This window comes from Schistocerca cancellata, chromosome 4, assembly GCF_023864275.1.
Source record: "Schistocerca cancellata isolate TAMUIC-IGC-003103 chromosome 4, iqSchCanc2.1, whole genome shotgun sequence".
NCBI lineage: Eukaryota > Metazoa > Arthropoda > Insecta > Orthoptera > Acrididae > Schistocerca > Schistocerca cancellata.
In genome coordinates, this window is record NC_064629.1 from 102385024 (window position 1) to 102408843 (window position 23820).

Consider the following 23820-nt stretch of genomic DNA (forward strand, 5'->3'; position numbering starts at 1 on the left):
TCTGTGATCTGACTAAAGCTTTCCATTCAGTGAACCATGCATTACTCCTCCACAAATTACAGATGTATGGAATCAGGGACACTGCTTCAAAATTGTTTAACTCTTACCTGTCAGGTAGGAAACAGAGTAATCTTAACTTCAAATAGAACCAATTATTCATTAGACTAGAAAAAAATTTCCCCAAGGAGTCCCCACAAGGTTCGATATTGGGTCCCTGTGTGTTTCTTTTTTACGTAAATGACCTACCACTTGCTATTGATGTTCATTCAGTCTTATTTGCTGATACAACATCAGTTCTAATTGAAAATGAGGTATCTGAAAATATCCAGAAAAAGCCAAAAATACTTTAGAAAAAATTGAATCTTGGTTCTATCAAAATGGACTAAAACTAAATGTAACTAAAACCAAAATGATGCAATTTGAAGCTAAATCAGTAGAAAGAAGTGAAATAAAGATAACTTGCAATGATCAGGATATCACAGAAGCAAACCACGTGAAGTTCTTAGGCCTAAATCTTGACAAAAATTTAAATTGGAAGGTATACATAGATTACTTAGCAAATAAACTGAACAACTTAGCATTTGCAATGTGTATTTTGTCAGGTGCCACAAACATGGATACCAGAAAGATAGTTTATCACTGCTACTTTGAGTCAGTTATTCGTTATGGCATAATCTTCGGGGGAAATTCAGCAAATGTCACTAGGCTCTTAGTATTACAAAAGAAAGTAATTAGAAATGTGTGTTGCAAAAAAACGGGAATCCTGTCGACCACTGTTAAAAAATTTAAAAATACTATCTATCCCCTCACTTTACATACATAAGATGGTGGTGTTCCTATATAAAAATCAACATACACTAGACACTTTCCGTTTTGACCACAACTACAGCACTCGCCACAGAGATAACTTCAAACTTCCAGCACATCATTTAAAACTTTATGCCCAAATGCCAGAGTATATGGGGTTAAAAATATTCAATAAAATAAAAGGCAGTAATATATTTAAAATGGAGATGGGTTCACTGAAAAGATTGCTCTTTACTCTTCTGGTGGAAAAGTGTTGGTATTCTGTCGATGAATTAATTGAAGACAGCTTCACAGTCTGAACACGGGGATTGTATTACATGTATTATTTTATGTACATGTGTAGCTGTAACTTAGAAATGTAAAATATAATGTAAACTTTTGTATTTCCCTTAAAAAAGTGAAAAAGTTTCTTTTGTAAACCTTGACATGTCTCCTGTACATCAAATCAAATGATTTGAAAATTGTTCGTAATGAGATGAATAAACCATATATCACATCTCTGTATTGGTCTTCCTCTTCTCCTTGATCCTTTGATTTCTAGGTCTTCAACTCTTCTCCTCACATAGTACTCCCGTCTTCTCTGCACAAGTCCATACCACCTTAGCCTACTTTCTTGGATCTCCTTCCCTGTGGGCCCTACTTTCACTGTTCCCCTGATGTACTCATTCCTTACTCCCTGTGGGTCCGGGGGTTTGAATAGGCCTGAGGTATTCCTGCCTGTCGTATGAGGCGACTAAAAGGAGTTTCACGCATTTCGGCGTTAATGTGATGGGCCCCTGTAGGGTTTGACCTCCATTCTTCAAAATTTTCCTGAAGAGCAAGCCAATTGGGGAAAGGCGCATTACAAGGTGCATTGTGTCCATCGTGCATTGAGATCTTTAGCCCACTTTCTCGTTGTCGCATTGCAGTACTGCCCATTCTCCATCTCTTGGGTGAGGACACCTTCCTGGGTGTGTTTCCCACCATGCACTATGCAGTGTCGATTTCCGCGTCAACGATGACCGTGGACTTCCTTGCACCTGATATCCAGCACGGCAGCCAGTACCTTTTCCAGCCTTTTGTCACTCATTTTCCATCCATTTACTCTCCTGATCTTGCACCTCATAGTTCATTCCCTTGCAAGATCTGTACCATACACCCACCCACACAGCCCACTTCAGTCCTGTCACAGGCATTTCCTATGCAGTAAAAGTGTAATTAAATATGGCAGCAGCCACATCTTCTGTAAAGTGCATTATAGTGAAAGTTCTCCTGGTTTTGAACTGTTGTGCACGTCAATATCAGTCACCACTGGTAGTGAATCAAATTTAGTCTCCTTCTGGGCATCTTGCCCTGAGTAACAAAAACCAGTGTTAAATGCTCTTCTCTGTAGATCACTGTGGCTTACTTCAGTGGTGATATAATTTCATTCATTGTTTACTACAGCAACACACAATTGACTCTTATGTAAACTGAAGGTGAGAAAGGAAAGGGAAGGAACTAATGATATCAGCTGCATGGAGACCTTGTGTGGCTGTATGAATGAACATTGCCAGATTATATCTAATCACAGACTAGACCACCTAGTTGGTGCACATTATAATTTCATTGACTTTTAACAGTTGCTTAAACATCCTTACTATTTGGATCCTGCCTTCCTCCCCATTCCTTCTCTGAACTGCACAGAGTGAAACTGTCCTTCCAACAAAAACTCCGTTCTCACAATCCCCCTTGCTTAAACCTATGTTAGTTCCCATCTGCTATATTCCAATCCCTGTCTGTTACTCTGTCAGTTCTTGCTATATCCCATGCCAATTCTCTCCTGCCCAAAATGTTTTACTCCTCTTTCTTCCTCTTCCCATCTCCTTCCTCACATCTCCCTTCCTCCTGAGCCTTTTTAAATTGCTACTCATATTAATCTGTGCTATCCTACTGTTCAGCATTGCCACTGGTGGTCCTGTCCCCTCTCCTGCCTTCCAGTGCTACTGTACCCGTTCCTTTACTTTGTGGCTTCTCCCCTACCCTGGTGGTTCTTACCTTTGTCCCCTCCACCTGCTACCAGCTGTCTGTGTTCCGAAACAACATACCAACCGTCATTGTTACTTAGACTTCAGACCAAATGCAAATAATACAAAATTATGCATAAACCTAATGTTTTGATAGTTTGCTAGTATTTGAATTTTCGTGCAAGTGTCTTATTGACCCATATGTAATATTGAGACATAGTGAACAGAACTACTTTTTAATTTAAGTAAAACATTTTTCCCATCATATGACACTGGGTTTTCCATTGTTCAAGGTTTTGGACTCTGTGGAATACCGGAAAATTTAATATCGGCATTACTGGAGACAGGTGTGAAAGATCTGACCGTTATAAGCAATAATGCTGGAGTAGATAATTTTGGCTTGGGACTGCTGTTAAAAGAACATAGAATTCGCCGTATTATAGCGTCCTATGTTGGTGAAAATGCAGAATTTGAAAGGCAGTATCTTGCTGGTGAATTGGAAGTTGAACTTACACCTCAGGTGAGCAAGAATGTTAAGAGTGTATGCTGCCTACTGATGAGTAACTATTCTATTACAATTACTAGTATATTTAAAGTCTTCGATTACATTTTGTACCATAATCATATTTTTTTCATGTATGATACACTGTATTAATATATACCAGCCAAGAATGTGTGTGTTTCTCAAAGTTACTCCTCACATTAAATAACTAAATCTATTATTTGAATGTTTTGTGAAATACACAAAAATGTCATTCGTATTTCTGTCAGCTCACCATGAAAATTGTGGACAATTCATTGGGTTCAATATGTAGGCTTGGCATTCTCTCTTGTTTTCAGCTGGTGAAAGAAAAAATATTTTCATCCACAAAATGTTGCATCTTTATAACTTGAATTATCATAAGAGAAAAAGTGCTACTGAACTGAACTACAATGCTTATTGTCGCTAATGGTAAAGTCTTCTATTAATATTAGCTGTTGATGCTACATCAAGGAATCCAGTTTTGCTGAAAGTCTGTCACACAGATGTGTGCTATTTTGTAAAAATTTGTTAAATTTCGATATTGAACTGCCTAGTCATCAAATTTCCTCTTCCTCCTCATCTTGAAAATGCTGGGATGCTTCCTTCAAAAGGGTGCAGCTGCTTTCGTTCTCCACGCTTCCCTGATCTGAGCTTGTACTCAGTCTTTAATGACCATGTTGTTGACCCATACCCGTTCATTGGCTTTTATTACAATGGGATCACCACTCTCAAAGGCATGTTAAAGCTACTGCCAGTTTCCCTCTAGGAAGGAATCTGTGTACCCCTTCTGTCTGTTTCTAGTGTAATCATTTTTTGAAGTGTTATCTTAGATGGATTGTGGGAAAAAGCCTGGCATTTACCAAGATGAATGTGGAAACCCGCATAAAACCCATATCTAGACTGGGTGGCACACCAGCCCCTGTCGTTAGTCAGCAGTGGGGATTCAGTCTTGGAGCAGTGTGCCTCCCTGTGTCCCAGAAGCTGGTGCTTTAATGCATGTGACTATCTGGATGGGTTAATTAAATTTGTATTACTGCTGAAAAAGTTGCAAGCACAAGATAAACTTCTTAATTTTAAAAAAATTTTGTCAAGTATTAAATATCCTCACTAGTAGATGGAAGTGATTTTTATATGGAAGTGATGTATTTCAAATATTGTGATGAATGAGAAGCGGTAAAAGAACTATTAACAGTTGTTTGTATAAATATATAGAGGGTTATAAGTAACTAAGTAATTCTGTCTTTGATATTCAGTGGCTGTAGATTACCTGTTCTTGAAAACATGTACATAAACATTAAAGCAAATTTCATTGAACTGGAAAAATATTTAAGAAGTTAGGAAAACTGTCTTTCTCATTTAAATATAAACAGCATATGTTTTAATGTATTTAGATATCAACTATGTTATTCAGATTTATTTTCATTAATTGATGGAATGGTTACACACATGGTTACACATATTTGGATTTTGCTGACTACATGTCTGATGTTTGGTGTAGTTTAGTCACTTAACATCAGTTGTGTATGTAGATAGACAATTCATATTCCATGGCAGGATCTATCCGTTCCTTGTTGTCCTGAAAACTGTTGACTCGAGACAAATGTACAAAGCAAGGAGACATCTTGATTGAAAAACTGGTCTCATTTGGGAGGCATTTGTTTCAAATTCATGTATGGTCACCCTAATTTATGTTTTCTGCGGTTTTCCCAAATCACTTCAAGTGAATACAGGAGCAATTCCTCAGAACAAGTTATGATGAATTTTGTATAAGGTAACTGCCCCAGCTGAGCTCATGCACCATCTCTGATGACTAGAGATCTTAAGAATTCACATTTGTGATAAATGAGAATTTGCTTCAAAATGTGAATTTACTTAAAAATGCTATTTCATAATTAATTGTATCCAGATGAACTATTTTATCAGAGACAGCTTGAAATAGCTTTATTTTCTGTGTAGACATATTAAAAACGTAACATACTTTCATTTACTGATATTGCACATTTGTTTAAACACAATTTGGAAAGATAATGTGCATAACAGTGCATTTGCAAAGTAAAAATGGCATGAACACAATGATGTATCAGTGTGCTCCGTGCTCTCATGACACATTGGTTGTTGGCAGTTGAATGGTCTGTGTAAGACACATGCCGCGTAATACAACATAGGGTTTCAGCTGTGGGACCTAGCTTTGTAGAACAAAGAAATGTATATGTTTGTCTGCTAGCTCAAATTCAAAAGTTGATGTAACAGTTTTAGGCAGCAGGTGCTTTGAACTGTAGATGCTTCGTATACCAGTAGATGTCAGGCCTGAACTACCTTGTTTATGACACTGCCAATATCAGTAAGCAATTGCACACCAGCCGTTACCAAACACTGTGTGTTGTGCATTGCTCATTGTTTTCCTTTCTTACTTCATTAATTATAGTTTGTTTATGCTTGTGTCTGACTGCCAGATTCTTGTGTTCATACTCTGCACTACAGTAACTGGAAAACAGAACCTGCCAACGTATTTCTACTGTGCCGAAAATGTTTCCCTAACATGCAAATAAAGTCATAATTGTTCTCTGTGTACTCTAAGTACCTTGTCAGTTCAATCTGTAGCATTGTCAAGTATGCATTGCATGACTGAATGCCCATGACATGTCGAAATCGATGTTGTGCAGATTTTTTTAATTAACAAATTGGATGGGAAAAGAAAAATAATGTTGAGAAACACTTTAAATCAGAAAAGCACTCTGTTCGCTGGTGGGAACATGCTGCTGCTTGACAACAGAAACAATCAGTTGTTGAAATCTCACATAGAGCCAACAGAAGAAAACAAGCAATGACCATTTTGGAAGAAAACTCTTGAAGTTTTTGCAAAAGCAAATGTTCCAGTAAAACAGCTCCTCAGTCACCACTTCTTCTTCGACAGTCGATTTCAAAGCACTAAGACTTCATCTTCCAGCATATAGTGTGACAACCTTTTAAGTTTGTATATCTCTTCAGTTACAAACAAACTAAAAATAAGAATAATAATAATTATTATTATTATTAGATAAGAAGGTCTCCAAAAATTGAAGCTACATTGTCTGGTCGCTACTGATCATACTGTCAGTTCTCCCCCCTGCGGGTCCGGTGATTAGAATAGGCCCGAGGTATTCCTGCCTGTCGTAAGAGGCGACTAAAAGGAGTCCATCCCCCTCACGGGGGTAGTTAGCGCCTGCGTCCGGAGACGGACGGTTCCACGACCTATAATTGTGGTCTTTTTGGTTTTTCACTTCTCGTTTCTTCCTTCCTTTGGTTGGTTCCTTTCTTTGTTCTTCTCCACCTGACTGTCTTTCTTACTCTTTCCCTTGACTTCTTCTCCTTGTCTTCTCATTGCCTTCTTCTCCTTGCCTTCTCTGGTCTCCGCCTTGGCGTTTGAGACAGTCTGTCCTCTTTCTCCCTCTCTCTCTTCTTTTTCCTCTTCTTCCTTCCTCCCTGTGCGTGCCTGAAGGCCGACCCACGCGTTCGCACGCGTAGCCGGTGACGGGGTAACGCGTAATTCCCCGCCCTGGGTAGACATGTAAGGCACGCGCGTACCCCCTGGTAAAGGCCAGGCCCGGGGAGGGGTAATTGCCTGAGCTGATACCTTCTGACCATGCCGATTGGTCCCTCCGTCTGTTTCTCGGGAGGTGTGACCTGAGGTGTAAACATTCACCTAAGGCGGGAGTGCCCTCTGAGAGGGTCCCCACAAGGAAGGAGCGCGTCATCGCAGACGCTGGCAATCATGGGGGATTCCTCCGCAATGGATTCTACTCCATCTCTCTCGACTTCGACCCAAAAACGGAAACGTGACCAGCCAACAGTGACAAAAGTACTACCGCCTGCCCCACAGTTCCTCGTCGTTTCTCGATCTGAGGACGGAAAGGATTTTTCCTCTGTCAACCCTTTCGTTATCCAGAAGGGCGTAGATGCCATAGCCGGATCTGTCAAATCTTGCACCAGGTTGCGTAACGGTACCTTATTACTAGAAACTGAGAGCGCCTTTCAGGCACAAAAACTGCTTCGGGCCACACTCCTGTACACGTTCCCTGTCCGGGTGGAGGCCCACCGAACTTTGAATTCATCTCATGGTGTCGTCTATACTAGCTCCCTCGACGGATTGACTGACGAGGAGATTCAATCTTTCCTCGCTGAGCAGGGCGTGACAGCTGTCCATAGGGTCATGAAGAAGGTCAACAATGACCTTGTACCGACCCGGACACTTTTCTTGACCTACGATAGTGTTAAGCTGCCATCGCGCATCAAGGCGGGCTACGAGGTTTTCTGTTCGCCCCTATGTCCCGACACCTACGCGCTGCTACCAGTGTCAGCGTTTCAATCACACTCGACAGTCTTGTTCCAATGCGGCTAAATGTGTCACTTGTGGCAGGGATGCCCATGAGGGTGACTGTCCACCTCCGTCTCCTCGTTGTGTGAACTGTCAGGGTGACCATGCCGCATCCTCCCGTGACTGTCCTGTCTATAAGGAAGAACGCTGTATCCAAGAAATTCGGGTCAGAGAGAAAGTGTCCACCTTGGCTGCTCACAAGCTATTGGCTAGTAGGAAGCCCACACTGCTCCCAGTGGGGAAATACAGTACTGTCCTCGCCTCTCCTCGGACTACCCGGGAGGTGGCAACCCAGACATGCGATCTGACCTTCAGCACCACGGTCGTCCGTTCGGCCAGTGCTAAGATCGCGCGGTCGACGTCTCCTCTTCCTCCCATCACCCCACAGACACCAGCCCCTTCATCAGCTTCTGCTAAGACTAAGACCCAAAAGTCCGATGTGCGGGCCTTCAAGAAGGAACCATCCCGTGCAGACTTTCTACGTACCTCGACCTCCCAGCCTTCGACCGGTACTTCCACCAAACGTCCTTCCAAGAAGGCTCATAGGAAGCACAGTTCTCCTTCTCCGCCACGGCGCATTTCTTCTCCTGCACCACCCAGCGGTTGCCGCCCCACGCCGTCATCCGTTTCGCCTGGCCGCACCGCTGGTAGCCGAACATCTGGCCATTCACCGGCGGAGGAAGCTCCCCCTCCCGGCCATCCTCCCAAGATGGCCGATGAACCTATAGACCCAATGGACGAGGACTGTCCGCCTACTGATAGCGGCGGCAGTGCTCGCTCGAAGCCAGGCCCTCAGCGGCCTTCGAGGTGACCCCCTTCTTTCTTCTTCCTTTTCTTACGATGGCACTTATTCACTGGAATATTCGCAGCATTCGCTCCAACCGAGAGGACTTGAAGTTGCTGCTCCGCTTGCACCGTCCGCTCGTCGTAGCCCTCCAGGAAACGAAGCTACGCCCATGCGATCAAATTGCCTTGGCACACTTCACCTGTGTGCGTTTTGACCTACCCCCTGTGGTAGGTATCCCAGCTCATGGAGGGGTTATGTTGCTGGTCCGGGATGATATTTACTACGATCCCATCACGTTGCACACCGGCCTGCAGGCAGTTGCCATCCGCATTACTCTCCCCACTTTTACGTTTTCCTTTTGTACCATTTACACTCCATCGTCATCTGCCGTTACCAGGGCAGACATGATGCAACTTATTGCTCAGCTACCTGCACCATTTTTGTTAACTGGAGACTTCAATGCCCACCATCCCCTTTGGGGCTCTCCAGCATCCTGCCCGAGGGGCTCCTTGTTAGCAGACCTTTTCAACCAGCTCAATCTTGTCAGCCTCAATACTGGCGCCCCTACTTTTCTTTCGGACAAATCTCACACCTATTCCCATTTAGACCTCTCTATGTGTACTCCCCAACTTGCACGCCGGTTTGAGTGGTATGCACTTGCTGATACATATTCGAGCGACCACTTCCCGTGTGTTATCCATCTCCTGCAGCATACCCCCTCTCCGTGCTCCTCTAGTTGGACCATCTCCAAGGCAGACTGGGGGCTCTTCTCTTCCAGGGTGACCTTTCAGGATCAAACCTTCACAAGCTGCGATCGTCAGGTCACACACCTCACGGAAGTCATTCTCGCTGCTGCTGAATATTCCATCCCTCACCCTACTTTTTCTCCACGTCGCGTACCAGTCCCCTGGTGGACAGCAGCATGTAGAGACGCTTTACGTGCTCGTCGACGTGCTTTACGCACCTTTAAACGCCACCCTACAGTGGCGAATTGTATCAATTATAAACGATTACGTGCTCAGTGTCGTCGTATTATTAAAGAAAGCAAGAAAGCCAGCTGGGCTGCTTTCACAAGCACCTTCAACAGTTTTACTCCTCCTTCTGTTGTCTGGGGTAGCCTGCGCCGGCTATCTGGCACTAAGGTCCACTCACCAGTTTATGGCTTGACGGTCGCGAATGACGTCCTTGTGGCCCCTGAGGATGTCTCCAATGCCTTCGGCCGCTTTTTCGCAGAGGTTTCGAGCTCCGCTCATTACCACCCTGCCTTCCTCCCCCGCAAACAGGCAGAGGAGGCTAGGCCACCTAACTTCCGCTCCTCGAATCGTGAAAGTTATAATGCCCCATTCACCATGCGGGAGCTCGAAAACGCACTTGGCCGATCACAGTCCTCCGCTCCAGGGCCTGATTCTATTCATATTCAGATGCTGAAGAACCTTTCTCCTGCGGGTAAAGGTTTTCTTCTTCGTACATACAATCGCATCTGGATTGAGGGACATGTTCCCGCATGCTGGCGCGAGTCTATTGTTGTCCCGATTCCTAAGCCGGGGAAGGACAAGCACTTGCCTTCCAGTTATCGACCTGTCTCGCTTACCAGCTGTGTCTGTAAAGTGATGGAGCGAATGGTTAACTCTCGATTGGTTTGGCTGCTCGAGTCTCGACACCTACTTACCACTGTACAATGTGGATTTCGTAGGCGCCGTTCTGCTCTTGACCATCTGGTTACCTTGTCAACCTTCATTATGAATAACTTCTTGCGGAAGCGCCCGACCGCGGCTGTGTTCTTTGATTTGGAAAAGGCTTACGACACCTGTTGGAGGGCGGGCTTTCTCCGCACCATGTATACATGGGGCCTTCGCGGTCGCCTCCCTCTTTTTATTCGTTCCTTTTTAATGGATCGACAGTTCAGGGTACGTGTGGGTTCTGTCCTGTCAGACACCTTTCGCCAGGAGAATGGGGTGCCACAGGGCTCAGTTTTGAGTGTCGCTCTCTTCGCCATCGCGATCAATCAAATAATGGATTGCCTCCCAGCTGATGTATCAGGCTCCCTTTTCGTGGACGATTTTACCATCTATTGCAGCGCGCAGCGTACGTGTTTCCTGGAGCGCTGTCTTCAGCGTTCTCTTGACCGTCTTTACTCCTGGAGTGTCGCCAATGGCTTCCGTTTTTCTGCTGAGAAGACGGTCTGTATTAACTTCTGGCACTACAAAGAGTTTCTCCCACCGTCCTTACGACTCGGTCCCGTTGCTCTCCCAATCGTGGAGACAACCAAATTTTTAGGCCTTACATTTGACAGGAAACTTAGCTGGTCTCCACATGTCATATTTTGCCGCCCGTTGTACCCGTTCTTTAAATGTCCTCCGTGTTCTCAGTGGTATGTCGTGGGGAGCGGATCGAACCGTCCTACTTCGTCTATATCGATCGATCGTCCGCTCCAAGCTGGATTATGGGAGCTTCGTATACTCCTCTGCACGGCCATCCATCTTACGCCGCCTCAACTCCATACAACATCGGGGTTTACGACTTGCGATCGGAGCATTTTATACTAGTCCCGTAGAGAGTCTTCATGCTGACGCTGGCGAATTGCCACTCACCTACCGGCGCGATATACTGCTTTGTCGGTATGCCTGTCGGCTACTGTCAATGCCCGACCATCCGTCTTATCGTTCCTTTTTTGACGACTCTCTCGACCGTCAATACGGGTTGTATGTCTCTGCCCTGCTACCCCCTGGAGTTCGCTTTCGTCGCCTCCTTCAACACCTTAATTTTTCACTCCCTGCAACCTTTCGAGTGGGCGAGAGCCACACGCCACCTTGGCTCCAGGCTCAGGTCCGCGTTCACCTTGACCTCAGCTCGCTCCCAAAAGAGGTTACCCCCGGTTCGGTCTACCACTCCCGTTTTGTGGAACTTCGTTCGAAGTTCATCAATATGACCTTCATTTATACAGATGGCTCTGAGACCAATGACGGGGTCGGGTGTTCTTTTATTGTCGGGGCACAAAGTTTCAAATACCGGCTCCATGGCCATTGTTCGGTCTTCACAGCTGAGCTCTTTGCCCTCTACCAGGCTGTTCTTTACATCTGCCGCCACCGACATTCTGCTTATGTCATCTGCTCCGATTCCCTGAGCGCCATCCAGAGCCTCAGTGATCCGTATCCGGTTCACCCTTTCGTGCACCGGATCCAACGCTCTCTTCGGCAGCTGGTGGACGTTGGTTCTCCGGTTAGCTTTATGTGGGTCCCTGGCCATGTCGGTATCCCTGGGAACGAAGCTGCAGATGCCGCGGCCAAGGCTGCGGTCCTCCAGCCTCGGACAGCTTCTTGTTGTGTCCCTTCATCAGATTTTAGCAGGGTTATTTGTCGGCGCATTTTATCGCTGTGGCATGCCGATTGGGCTGCCCTTACAGCCAACAAGCTTCGGGCCTTGAAACCTCTTCCCGTGGCTTGGACGTCCTCCTCACGCCCTTCTCGGCGGGAGGAGGTAGTTTTGGCCCGGTTAAGAATTGGACACTGCCGGTTCAGCCATCGCCATCTGCTGACGGCTGCGCCGGCGCCGTTCTGCCCATGTGGGCAATTGCTGACGGTCCACCACATTTTACTGTCCTGTCCGGATTTTAACGCACTGCGTCTCGATCTTAACCTGGCATGTACTTTAGATGCCGTTTTAGCGGATGACCCACGAGCAGCTGCTCGTGTTCTTCGTTTTATCAATTTGACAAACCTCACTAAGGACATTTGATGATGCTGTTTTTTAATCCTATGCCTGTCAGTCTGTCTTTTATCGTGTTTTCCCTTTTAGTTGTTGTTTTAAACATGTGCCTCGCGGTGCATTCTTAATGTCGTCAGGGCGCTAATGACCATTGAAGTTGTGCGCCCTAAAACCACAAAAAAAAAAAAAAAACTGTCAATTCTGAAAAATATGCACACACACACACACACACACACACACACACACACACACACACACACACACACACACACACACACACACTTGCTGATTAGAGAGCATGTAAATTATATGTTTTTCTTTAAAACAGTGTTCATTAATGATATTAATGATATTGATATCGTAAACACAAAGTACTACGAGTACTTCTACCACTTAAGTGAAAACAGTGAGAATATATCGTTGCTGATGATGTAACTAAGAGTACCAACAAAAGAATAGCATCCATAAGACTTGAGAAAATACATCATGTGTACTGAATAGCATGTATGAGGGTAAGTCAATAATTATCTGCAAAGTAGTTATAAAATCTTATTGTAATCAAATAGGAAACTCACAAGAACATCATTTTTCAGCATAATCTCCTTGCGTTCAATTCACTTATCCATCATTGTACAAGCTTTCTGATGCCCTCATACAAGAAGGTTCTCAGTGGAGCTGTGAGCCAGGAATGCACCACTTCTCTCACTGCTTCATCTGAGGCAAATCAACGGCCCCTTAATACCTGTTTGAGTGGACTAAACAAGTGATAGAAGGGGCAAGATCAGAACTATATGGAGAATGATCCAGTACTTCAAATTTGAGTTTCTGGAGCATTTCAGCAGTATGCAGACGGGCGTTGTCATGCAACAACACAACACCTTTTGACAGCAATGCTCGGCATTTGCTTAGAATTGCAGGCTTTAGCCTGGCAGTAAGCATCTCAGTGTAATGTACACTGTTTATTTTTGTGCCCCTTTCCCCATAATGTTCCAGTATTGGACCTTGTGCATCCCAAAAAACTGTAAGCATCAGTTTTCGTGCAGACTGTAGGGTCTTGAACTTTTTCTTGCACGGCGAATTTGGATGTTTCCATTCCATACTCTGCCGTTTACTCTCCAGCTCCTAATGATGGATCCATGTTTCATCACCAGCAATGACCCTAAGAAGTTGTTCCCTTCATTACCATAGCAATACAAATGTTTTTTGCAGATGTCCAAGTGCATTTGTTTGTGCAACTGTGTGAGTTGTTTTGGGACCCATCTTGCGCAAACTTAATGAAACCCAAGTCTGTTGTGGATGATTTCGTAGGCAGAACTGTGACTAATTTGCAGACAATATGCCACTTCGTCAATAGTTAATAGTCTTTCTAAGAGAATCATTTCATACGAACACTCAATGGTTTCTTCATTTGTCGTGGTAAACGGTTGTCCGGCTCCTTCATCGTGCATAACACTTGTGCAATCATTTCAGAATTTTTCAACCCATTTGTAGACACTCCGTTGTGGCAAAACTCTGTTCCCATACTGCACCGAAAGTCTTCAGTGAATTTGGGCCCCTGATACACCTTCTGGTCACAAAAAGCAGATCACTGAATGTTGCTCTTCTTTGGTGCAAATAGACAACGGAGCAGCCGTGGTTAACAGTGTGGCAGTGATAATGGAACTAACCTGGCAGCTTGAAACTTGCAAAGATATAAAAACAAATAAATAAAGCATGCATTATCAATGTAAAACAACAGTACTACCAAAATAAACAAAAATGTAACTAAATTGCGGATAGTAATTGACTTACCCTCGTAACTGAAAGAAGTGTTGTGGATGTTGTTCAGCTAAGAAATGAAAAGCACAGCACACAGTTATTTGGGCTTTGTGTATTTCATTGTTGTTCTCTGTTTAGGCAGCTTATTTAAGACTTATCTGCAGTATTCAGAAATATATACTCCTAGAAGGAACAAACAAATTTCAGCTCTTTATCCTTTGCTCCTACTAATGTCATCATAGTGGAACTGCCAGGTGTAAACATAAAATAATGTTATCTGTTGTATTTTCAGGGAACTCTCGCAGAACGTATCAGAGCTGGAGGAGCTGGCATACCAGCCTTTTACACACCCACTGCTTATGGGACATTAGTCCATGAAGGAGGTGCTCCTATTAAATACTCATCTTCTGGGAAAGTGGAAATAGCAAGCAAAAAGAGAGCATCTGCATCTTTTGATGGGAAAAATTATATTTTGGAAGAGGCAATAACTGGTGACTATGCAATTGTAAAGGCCTGGAAAGCTGACCCTGTTGGAAATCTAATATTTAGGTATACTTATGTTTTATAACCATTACACATTCGTAATACATGTTCATTTTTGCATCTTGATCATCATGGGGCCCCTTAAAAATGACAGGACATGCATTATTTAAAAGTTCAATTCAGTTAATATGATTGCACATCTATCATTTGTTTAACAAAGAGTTTAGCAACAGATGGAAAATGTTTCCATGCATTTAGATAAGTTAACTGAGATTTTGCAACCAGATGTTTCCAGACAGTTTTGAGAGACGCCAAAATATCCTACTCGTATGATTGATGACAGCTGATATATATGTTTAAAAGTTTAATGATTCTAAGGTGTCAAACTCTGTGATCCCATCTTAGATGTGAAATAGTAAACATGGGAAATCCAATAAAAGTGCATTTTATTAACAGATTGCAATATGAATTTTTGTGTAATAAGACTTAAGGTTTCATAAAATCTCAGAGGTAATACTTACATAAAAAAAACAGATGGTCTATTTTAGCTGCAATTATTTAGTGCTAGATAGAATAGTGTTAAAGTTTAGATTTTGCATAAAAATACCATTGAAACAATTAATCTATGGTATACTTGTACAGGAAGTCAATAGTAATGTTCTTGCATTTTAAGTTTTCCTGGTTTTTACATTCATTTTTGTCGGTCCCAACAGAAGTCCTATTCACTGAATAGAATGCTTTTCCATCATTAACAATTCCATATTTAAAAAATTTATGCATTTTAAGCTATCCTTTACATTATCACAACCTTTAACATTGATTTTCATACAAATTTCTGCCAAAAGTACGTCATATTCCTGCTCAGAGTCAGCCTTGGAACAAAGCATAAAATGCTGACTATGCAAAAGGTTATTGATCATGTAACATATCGTTCATGCAGTAAGCAAGATTTACATTATCTGTGTGTTGGGTCACAGCGGCCTTTATTATAGGGTCTGTGTCTAGAAGTTTGGGCAAGTATGCTGAGTTGCTTTGTAATGATCACGAAGGCAGCGGCCGAGAGCTAACACAGACAAATGTGCATTTCCTTCATTGTTCTGATCGTGTCCAATGGTGTAAAAAAAACACAGAAGCTAAAGTCTTTAATGAAACCACATTAAAAAGATATTCATGTTCTAATGTGAGACTTATTATTGATAATCTTTATAAAATTACAGTAAATAAAACTTATAACACAATATTGATTAAAACACTAAAATTGGCGGTCTCCATAAACACAGAAGAATAGGCACAAAATCCGCAGCTTGTTGCCGACAAGGAGGTCATTAATCTCGGGGATGTCCTGGGTGAGAAAGAGGGCGGAAATTTTCGTCATGTTAAAGAGCATCATGAGTAGGAACGTTTATGTCTGACATCGGGTTGAACCAACCTAAGACTGCGTGCCTAGTACGGATTAGCGTATTTCACATGGAAGCAACAACAATTTGTGAAAGCCCATTGTAGAGACAGCCATCTTCAAAAGTGGTGTTTATTTTTGTAGATGACTGTGAAGTTAAATTAAAGCTGTTGTAACAAAACACAGTGACCAGAATGAAGGTTGCTGCTAGAGTCATTACCATCAGATCATTTAAGTTGTCACAGCTGAAAACAGAATACAGTAGACAGGAGATGTTCCGAATTGTGCCAGCCTGTCACGAAAAGAACTAGGCAAAAAAGTTTTCTTGCATTAAAAGATAAAAATGGTTATTGCATATTTATTTAAGAAATCTAAAACAAAATCCTCCGTTAGATTGAACTTCATTAACAGTAGTCAGTAAAATTTGTATTCTGCCTTTTTCATATAGTGAGTACCTCTCTGAATGCAACAAGAGCTGCAATTCTAACAGTGATCCCCCCCCCCCCAAAAAAAAAATATTAACCATACTGGTAATAATAAGCGCACACGCACTTGTGTAAAAGTCACGTTCTGTATTAACTTGAATCAGTGTCTGCGAGTAAACTGGTTAGAAAAGATGAACAGTATTTCTTTGGAAGAAAAAATGATGCTTCTACAATGTGTAGATTTGTATGTTGGGTCACTAGTTCAATTAGCGGAGAACCTAAGACTTTTCACTTCCGGCCTGAACATGATTTTAAAAAATCGGCCCAGCAGTCTGGTTCCATGGCAAAAAAGCATACATACATTCAGCCATCAGTTTATGATTATTTGGATAAACTCATAGCACAGTGGTGTATTAGCATGAGAGCATTCCGACTTCCACTTGACGCCAACATACTGAGGGAAAAGGCACTTCTGTTTTCTGAAAAAATGGGGATCACCAACTTTACAGCCTCAAATGGTTGGGTCAGTTGATTTAAAACTTGTCATAACATTGTTTACAACCAGCTTTGTGGTGAAAGTGTAAATATTGATTGTGGATCTGTGGACCAATGGAAAAAAGAACTGAAAAATATCTTTAAAGGTTGTGATCCAAAATATATTTTTAATGTTGACAAAACTAGTCTTTCTTATAATGCATCACCAAGTAAGACCTTATGTTTTAGAGGTGAGAAATACCATGGTGGGAAACTGAGTAAGCACAGGATAACGGTTTTACTTATGGTCAGTGCTGATGGATCTGAAAAATTACCCCCCTTGGTAATTGGTAAATTCAAAAAGCCAAGGTTTTTCAAAAATGTGAAAACTCTGCCCACTAATTTCAATTCCAACAGCACTGCATGGATGATAGTTCCATCTTCACACCCATCATGTGTTCACTGGTTGCTAAAAAGGGGGCAAAAATAGGAAACTAATGATGTCCAGCATACCCTGACAATGTACAGCTCAGAAATATAAAGAGCAATTTATTCGATTTTGCTTATTGTATTTCCTATGCTTTCCTGTATTTTATACTTTCCTGCATTTTACACTTTTTTGGGTCAGTCTGCTGAAAAGTGTAAAAAATGGGGTTTTACTGTATTTGTTAATACATAAGCTATCTAGATTCTTATATATGCTCACTGACTCTCAGCATTCTAATTTTAGCATCTTTTGCACACGAATACTGTTTTTATCTGTTCATGAAGTTTGGTTGAAATGTTTTAAGACAGTCAGGTATTTCTTTACCATCCTCTAAGAGTATAAATTTGGCTTATAAAATACTAGCTTGTGAAACTGAAGGATTTTATAATCAAAATATCCTACATATTTGTTGGCCAAATACCTGACGGGAATATTAAGTCCTTATGTGGGTAAATGCCCTCATCACATCCATAATTCTGTGGATTTTGTTAAACACCTTGATAGCTTCAGGTTGGATGAGTCAGATATCATGGTGAGTTTTGACGTCGTTCCCTTGTTTATGAGGGTACCCCTGTGAGAGTCACTAGAATTGATTAGTCAGAAGTTTGACGAGAAGACCACTGAACTTTTTAGGCATGTCTTGACTTCCACGTATTTTCTTTTTAATGGAGAACACTACGAACAAATGGAGGGAGTCGCCATGGGTAGCCCACTCTCACCAGTGGTAGCGAATTTGTACATGGAGAACTTCGAGGAGGAAGCCCTGTCGTCATCCAAATGGAAACCTACTTGCTTTTTCCGTTACGTGGACGACACGTTCGTCATCTGGCCACATGGTATGGATAAACTCCTTGACTTCCTTACACATCTAAACTCCATACACCCCAACATCAAATTCGCTGTGGAGACAGAAACAGAGGGTAAATTACCTTTCCTTGACATCTTGGTCAAGATAAGGGCTGACGGCACCCTAGGTCATGGGGTGTATTGTAAGACAATGCACACTGATCTGTATTTGCACGCAGACAGCTGCCACCACCCTTCACAGAGGAATGGGGTACTTAAAACTCTAGTACATAGGGCACACACTATCTCTGATGCATAGAGTCTACCCCATGAATTGGAACATCTGAGAACTGTATTTCGAAAAAATGGGTACTCAGAGTGGCAGATTCAACGTGCTCTCCGCCCAACCACTACAGCACAACGTGTGGAGATGGATGAAATCACGAGGGAGGAGGTAGGCACTGTGTTTATTCCATATACAGGCGCACTCTCGGGGAAAATTGCCCGCATTTTGAAGCAACACCAGGTCGGAACTGTGTTTTGTCCTCCGAATAAAACTAGTGTACTGGTGGGGAGCGCCAAAGATGACCTCGGTTTGAGGAAGGCCGGCGTGTACCAGATTCCATGTCAATGTGGCAAGTCGTATATTGGTCAGACGATGCGTACCGTCGAGGATCGATGCCTTGAACACCAGAGGCACACTCGACTGATGTATCCGAGCAAGTCGGCTGTCGCTGAACATTGTTTGTCGGAAAATCACGCTATGGAGTATGAATGCATGAGGATTCTGGTACTGACGTCGAGATACTGGGACAGCGTTGTTAGAGAGGCCATCGAAATTCGCAACAATGACGACCTCATAAACCGTGACTGTGGCTATAATCTTAGCAAATCTTGGGAACCAGTGATTGGGTTAATCAAGAGTAAATCGAGCAAACGTATAGTTGTGACGACCATGGCGGACAGAGCCATCACATCGACGTCATCTCAGACGCCACCGCAATCTGTTCCACCACGCGACCGTGTCGCGGACGGAGGAGGGAGTGCGCCGTGGGCAGAGGGTATTTAAATCAGTCGCCGCCGTGACCGAACCCAGTTCCCCCTGAGCAGCCATAGCGTAGGGATCTCCGTACCGGCACATTCACAAGAGCTCAGTCCGTCAGTTCACCTGATGATGGCGACATGTATGATCGCTGAAATATTGTGCCCGTTGGACACTGTAGACCGGCAGTACACCCGTGGATATTTTGATTATCAAATACGCCGGGAGAAACTCAAGAATCACATGAAGGATTTTAGTTTCCCTGTACACATATGTGTGAATAATGATCTGCTTCCCCATTTATGCCTCAGAAATCAAGCATATAGATGGTTAAAACACAAAAATATGTAGAACAAAGCTTGATGAATAATATAATTAATTTCACTATATGACCACTAGTGAAATTATGTAAGTAAAATTCCTGACATGCTTGCACAAGTTTGGAAACACATTGGTATGAAAGCTAAATATCTACTAACTTATTCATATTATTGAGGAAAAAGACCTTGTTTCACAGAGCGCCTAGCATCCAGCACACGTTGATCTATCAATTATTCATATGATTTTGAAATGCATCACTGTTTCGTTTTTGAACAAATTCTAAGTTGATTTCTGAATTGATCATAAGTTGATTTTTGAATGCGTGCATAGTGTATGTGATGTCTCTGACAGGGGAATCCCCGTCACATCTAGAAATAAACTTTCCTGCAGACAAAAGGGATGGGGCTATACGAGCTGAGCGGTATAAAGCTGAATGCGTGAATGCCAATCACTGTTTATGTAGTTGACTGCATTTGCAAATGATCAGCATTGTTATAATTACTAGCGAAAACCATAGATTGACTACCATAGTGAAAATAAATGACTAACAGTAATAATAGGTAACAAAGATTACATATTATCTTCCCTGTGTATCCAAGAAAATGAAATTGACAGAAATTTTCTGGCCAGTCTGCTACACTGTTATATGGCAGTCAATGATGCAGTCACAGAATTTCTGAATGAGTGTAACTCCACATGGGAGCATATGTAGCTGTGTATTTATTATTGTTCTTGTTGGAAGAGGTATCACACCATAGCTGATGAGAGTAGATCTTTTGGCAGAAATCAGTATAAGTAGGATGTTGGATTGATATTCATTTGCCCCAGTCACTAGCAACCTTTGCTTTCAATACTGTGCACAAAGAGTATCATTATTGTAGATATCAACAAATCGAAACTATTTCAGCTTCAAATACATACAACATTTTTGTGATCTTCGTGTGTTATGTCACCTTTTGTTTAAGTGTGTGTAGAAGCACTGTTGTCTACTAACTGTGGTTGACTGTATTGGCTGTTCTTAAAAAAAATTGTCAGCAGTGGCCACAGCTATTTGCCTTTTAATGAAACAGCTACTTCCCTCAGCCACCAAGATGCAAGTCTTCTTGGAGTAAACAACTAATATTTTATCAAAGGTATATCACCCTTAACAACCACAACTGCACCTAACTACTTCTCAATTTCAGTGGTTTTGGGTGGGTGAAATGTATTTTTGGTTTCCTCAAGGGAGTTGCTTACTGAGAATCATTATGTGAAGGATATACATCTCTGAACATAAGTTACTATCCCCTTAGTAGGTTTTGCCCAAAGGGGCAGCCCTCCACACTCTCCCAAATGTTCTCAACCTGCTGATTTGTGAAGACTATTTCATACTACATAGATCTGAATCATTTGTCTCTAACATTATTTGACCTTCAGTGAGAGCTACCCAGTGATAACAGGGAAGACTGTGGATTTGCCCAACCTGAGGTAGGTATTATTGAGTTGTACAGTGTTGGCATTGATGTGGATTGTGGGAGTTAGCTCTCCCCACAGGTTTGGCTTGGAGGGGCAGTTCGTCATGCCCTCCTAAATGTTAACATTGTTACACATTCCCAGCAAAGATTCTCATAAATTTCAGTAGAACATAACATTGTTTTAAAGAAAAATAAATCAGCAACATGACTTGGGGGCAATTATACTGCCACAATGCTCCACTGGACCTACATCCAGGAAGTGAAGGCTGCAAATCCCTGTCAAACTACCCATGTTTTTTTTGCGGTTTTCACAAATCATTTAAGGTGAAAGTTACACTGTTTTATTTGAAAAGTTCATTGCTGATTTACCTCTCCATCTTTGTCCAATCTGAACTAGCACTTGGTGTATAATAGCATGATTGTGAGTAGGATGTTACTCTCTCCTTCTCCTTCTCCTTCTCCTTCTCCTCCTCCTCCTCCTTCTTCTTCTTATTCATCATCATCATCATCTTCATCTTAGTTTTCTCCTTTTCCCCTTTACCCTCTCATTCTCTTTCATGTGCTTCTTCCATTAAATACTTGGATGGATGGATGGATGGATGGATGGATGTATGTAGTTGGTGAACAGTTATAAAAGTTGCCTTTTACCACAATCTGCCAGGTGTTGTTAAGAGTTTCTTTAACAGGTTACACCTGATAAAAGGACAACCTGTTTTATTACTTTGCATTGTTGGCGTGATTGCTAGAACTGTTAATAACCAAAAATTATTCTGTTAAAAATCTGTAAAGAATGTGTATCACGTTTAAAGGTCAGACCTCTGAATATGCTTGATGATCATTTGAAATGAAACACATGAAGAGATGAGTTGACCTTCCTTCCTGTAAAAAAGAAAAATCAGTACAGACTTCTTCAGTTTGCATATTGTAAAATTTCAGTTAGTTGTAAAACTATTTTCATTGTATTTTGAAGAAATCACCTCAAACTGTGTGTTGCATAAAAATTAATCTTTCTTTTTCTTTTAGGAAGAGTGCTCGAAACTTTAATCCAGCGATGTGTAAAGCTGCTCGCTTGGCCATTGCTGAAGTTGAAGAGCTAGTACCACTTGGTGCGATTCCCCCAGATGAAGTTCATCTTCCTGGTATTTACGTGGATCGAGTAATTGCTGGACAGAATTATGAAAAGAGGATAGAGGTAAAAAAATGCAAAATCATTGGCAGAAGTAACACAATAAAAATATATTGTTTGCTTTTTATTGTTTGAAAACTCTTTAAATCATTAGTCTAATACCATAGACACCAGTTTACTTAAAATAATGCTTTGTATTTATGATTTCAAAGAATCTGTTGAATATATTGGGGAACAGTGGTAGAGCTTTAGTATCTTATATGATATGCTCTCTTTAACTTTAAACATATCTATATTAATTTTCTTGCTGGTACTCACTGTTCTCTGTTGCTTGTCCAGTAGTTTAAAAGTGTTGATGTGTTATTTTATTTTCTTGTTCAGTATAGTTTTGTTATACTGTGGTGGTCAATATATTACTGGACAATGGTGTGCTTATTAACATACCTGGAAGACAGTTGTTTGAAATTACGCCAGTTGTTAGGAACGTCTGTATCTGTACTCGACTGTTGTTATGTACATTTTTGACCACACATTCCACTGAGCTTATAATTTTCTTATCTCTTGAACTGAATTGAAATGATTTGTATTCTACGCATATACTCAATGTTTAGCTGCAGTCTTTTAGAGACCAGTTAGGGCATTTCATGGAAATTGACAGACAACATGTGTAGCACAGTTATTTATTTGTCTATGATTGGCAGCATTTTTTTTAGCAGTGTCTGAGATTTTCAGTTATTTACTGCATAATTACCATGCTAAAATATTGTTGTCCATATGTAGAGCTTCTATTAAATGATCATTTGACAAAAATGAGTTCAGAAATAAGGTAGTCCTAACACAGCCTGTAGCCATTTCTGCAGGAAGGTGCCACCCGGTAATCTATTTATTTCCCTCCTCTGACTGCTCAAATGAACAGAAATGGTATAGAACTCAGTTTCTTCATCCACTTAGATTCATAAGAAACTTCTGGAGCATGTAAAGAATAAATTCAGACAATTATATTTAGATGCCTTGGATTTTGCATGGTTGATTCCATAAAACAGTGCACAGTGTCTTCACAAGATCTTCTTCCCAAGTGTCAATAGCTACATCTAAAATTATTTTGCTGTAGGTAAAGGAGAATTTGGAAAACATAACAGATAATTTTGACACTTATTTGCTTCATTAATAAAATAAAGATAGCACATCTGTTATGCTGCTGACTCATACACTAAGAAATACATTATATGGTGCAGCCATAAAGCTAACAACTTCAAATCAATAACCCTTGTAGATTTTGGGATAGTTGGATTAATGATGTTAGAAATTAAATAAAGTAATGCTATAATTGTGGGTGTCGTACAGAAGTGAAGTTGACCTTTAAAATTATTGTAAGAATATTTGCAATGTAGAAAAAAGACAGAGTGCTACTTATTGTAAAGAAGACGTGTCAAGTTGCAGATAGGCATAATTAAGACACTCACATATAGCTTTCGGCCACAGCCTTTGTCATTAAGAGACACACATGTACGTCCCCCTCACCCCTCCGCTCCCCCCCCCCCCCCCCCCCCCCCCACACACACACACAACTGCCAAATCCGGTGTCTTAGGCTGGAATGCAAGATCATGTGGGATGCAAGCAGCAATCTGGAGGGGTGGGGAAGTGGAAGGGGAAGGGATAGTAGTGTACGGGTGGGGGGAGAGATGAGTGCTGTCTGTTGGAGTGTGCAGGGACTAGGGGACTAGACTGCCGACAGGTGCAGCGTCAGGAGTTTGTGAGACAGGGAGGTGGGGAGAAAAGGAGCATAAAGGAGAGTAGTGGGGAAAGATGGGCCGATGGGTTGGCAGTAATTCACAGCAAATTGAGTGTAATAGAAACAAAGTTTCTCATTGTTGACAGTAAGTAATAATTTTGATTCTTACTGTGG

At 41.8% G+C, this 23820-nt stretch overlaps 1 protein-coding gene across 1 annotated transcript in view; it reads left to right on the forward strand.

Moving 5' to 3' along the window:
- The window catches only part of LOC126183666 (succinyl-CoA:3-ketoacid coenzyme A transferase 1, mitochondrial), an 88934-nt gene that overhangs the window by 30224 nt on the left and 34890 nt on the right, over positions 1 to 23820 (forward strand). The window contains exons 3-5 of the mRNA XM_049925819.1: positions 3086 to 3312; positions 14212 to 14468; positions 21811 to 21979. Coding sequence (XP_049781776.1) covers positions 3086 to 3312; positions 14212 to 14468; positions 21811 to 21979 — 653 coding nt within the window. The remainder of the gene's footprint in view (positions 1 to 3085; positions 3313 to 14211; positions 14469 to 21810; positions 21980 to 23820) is intronic.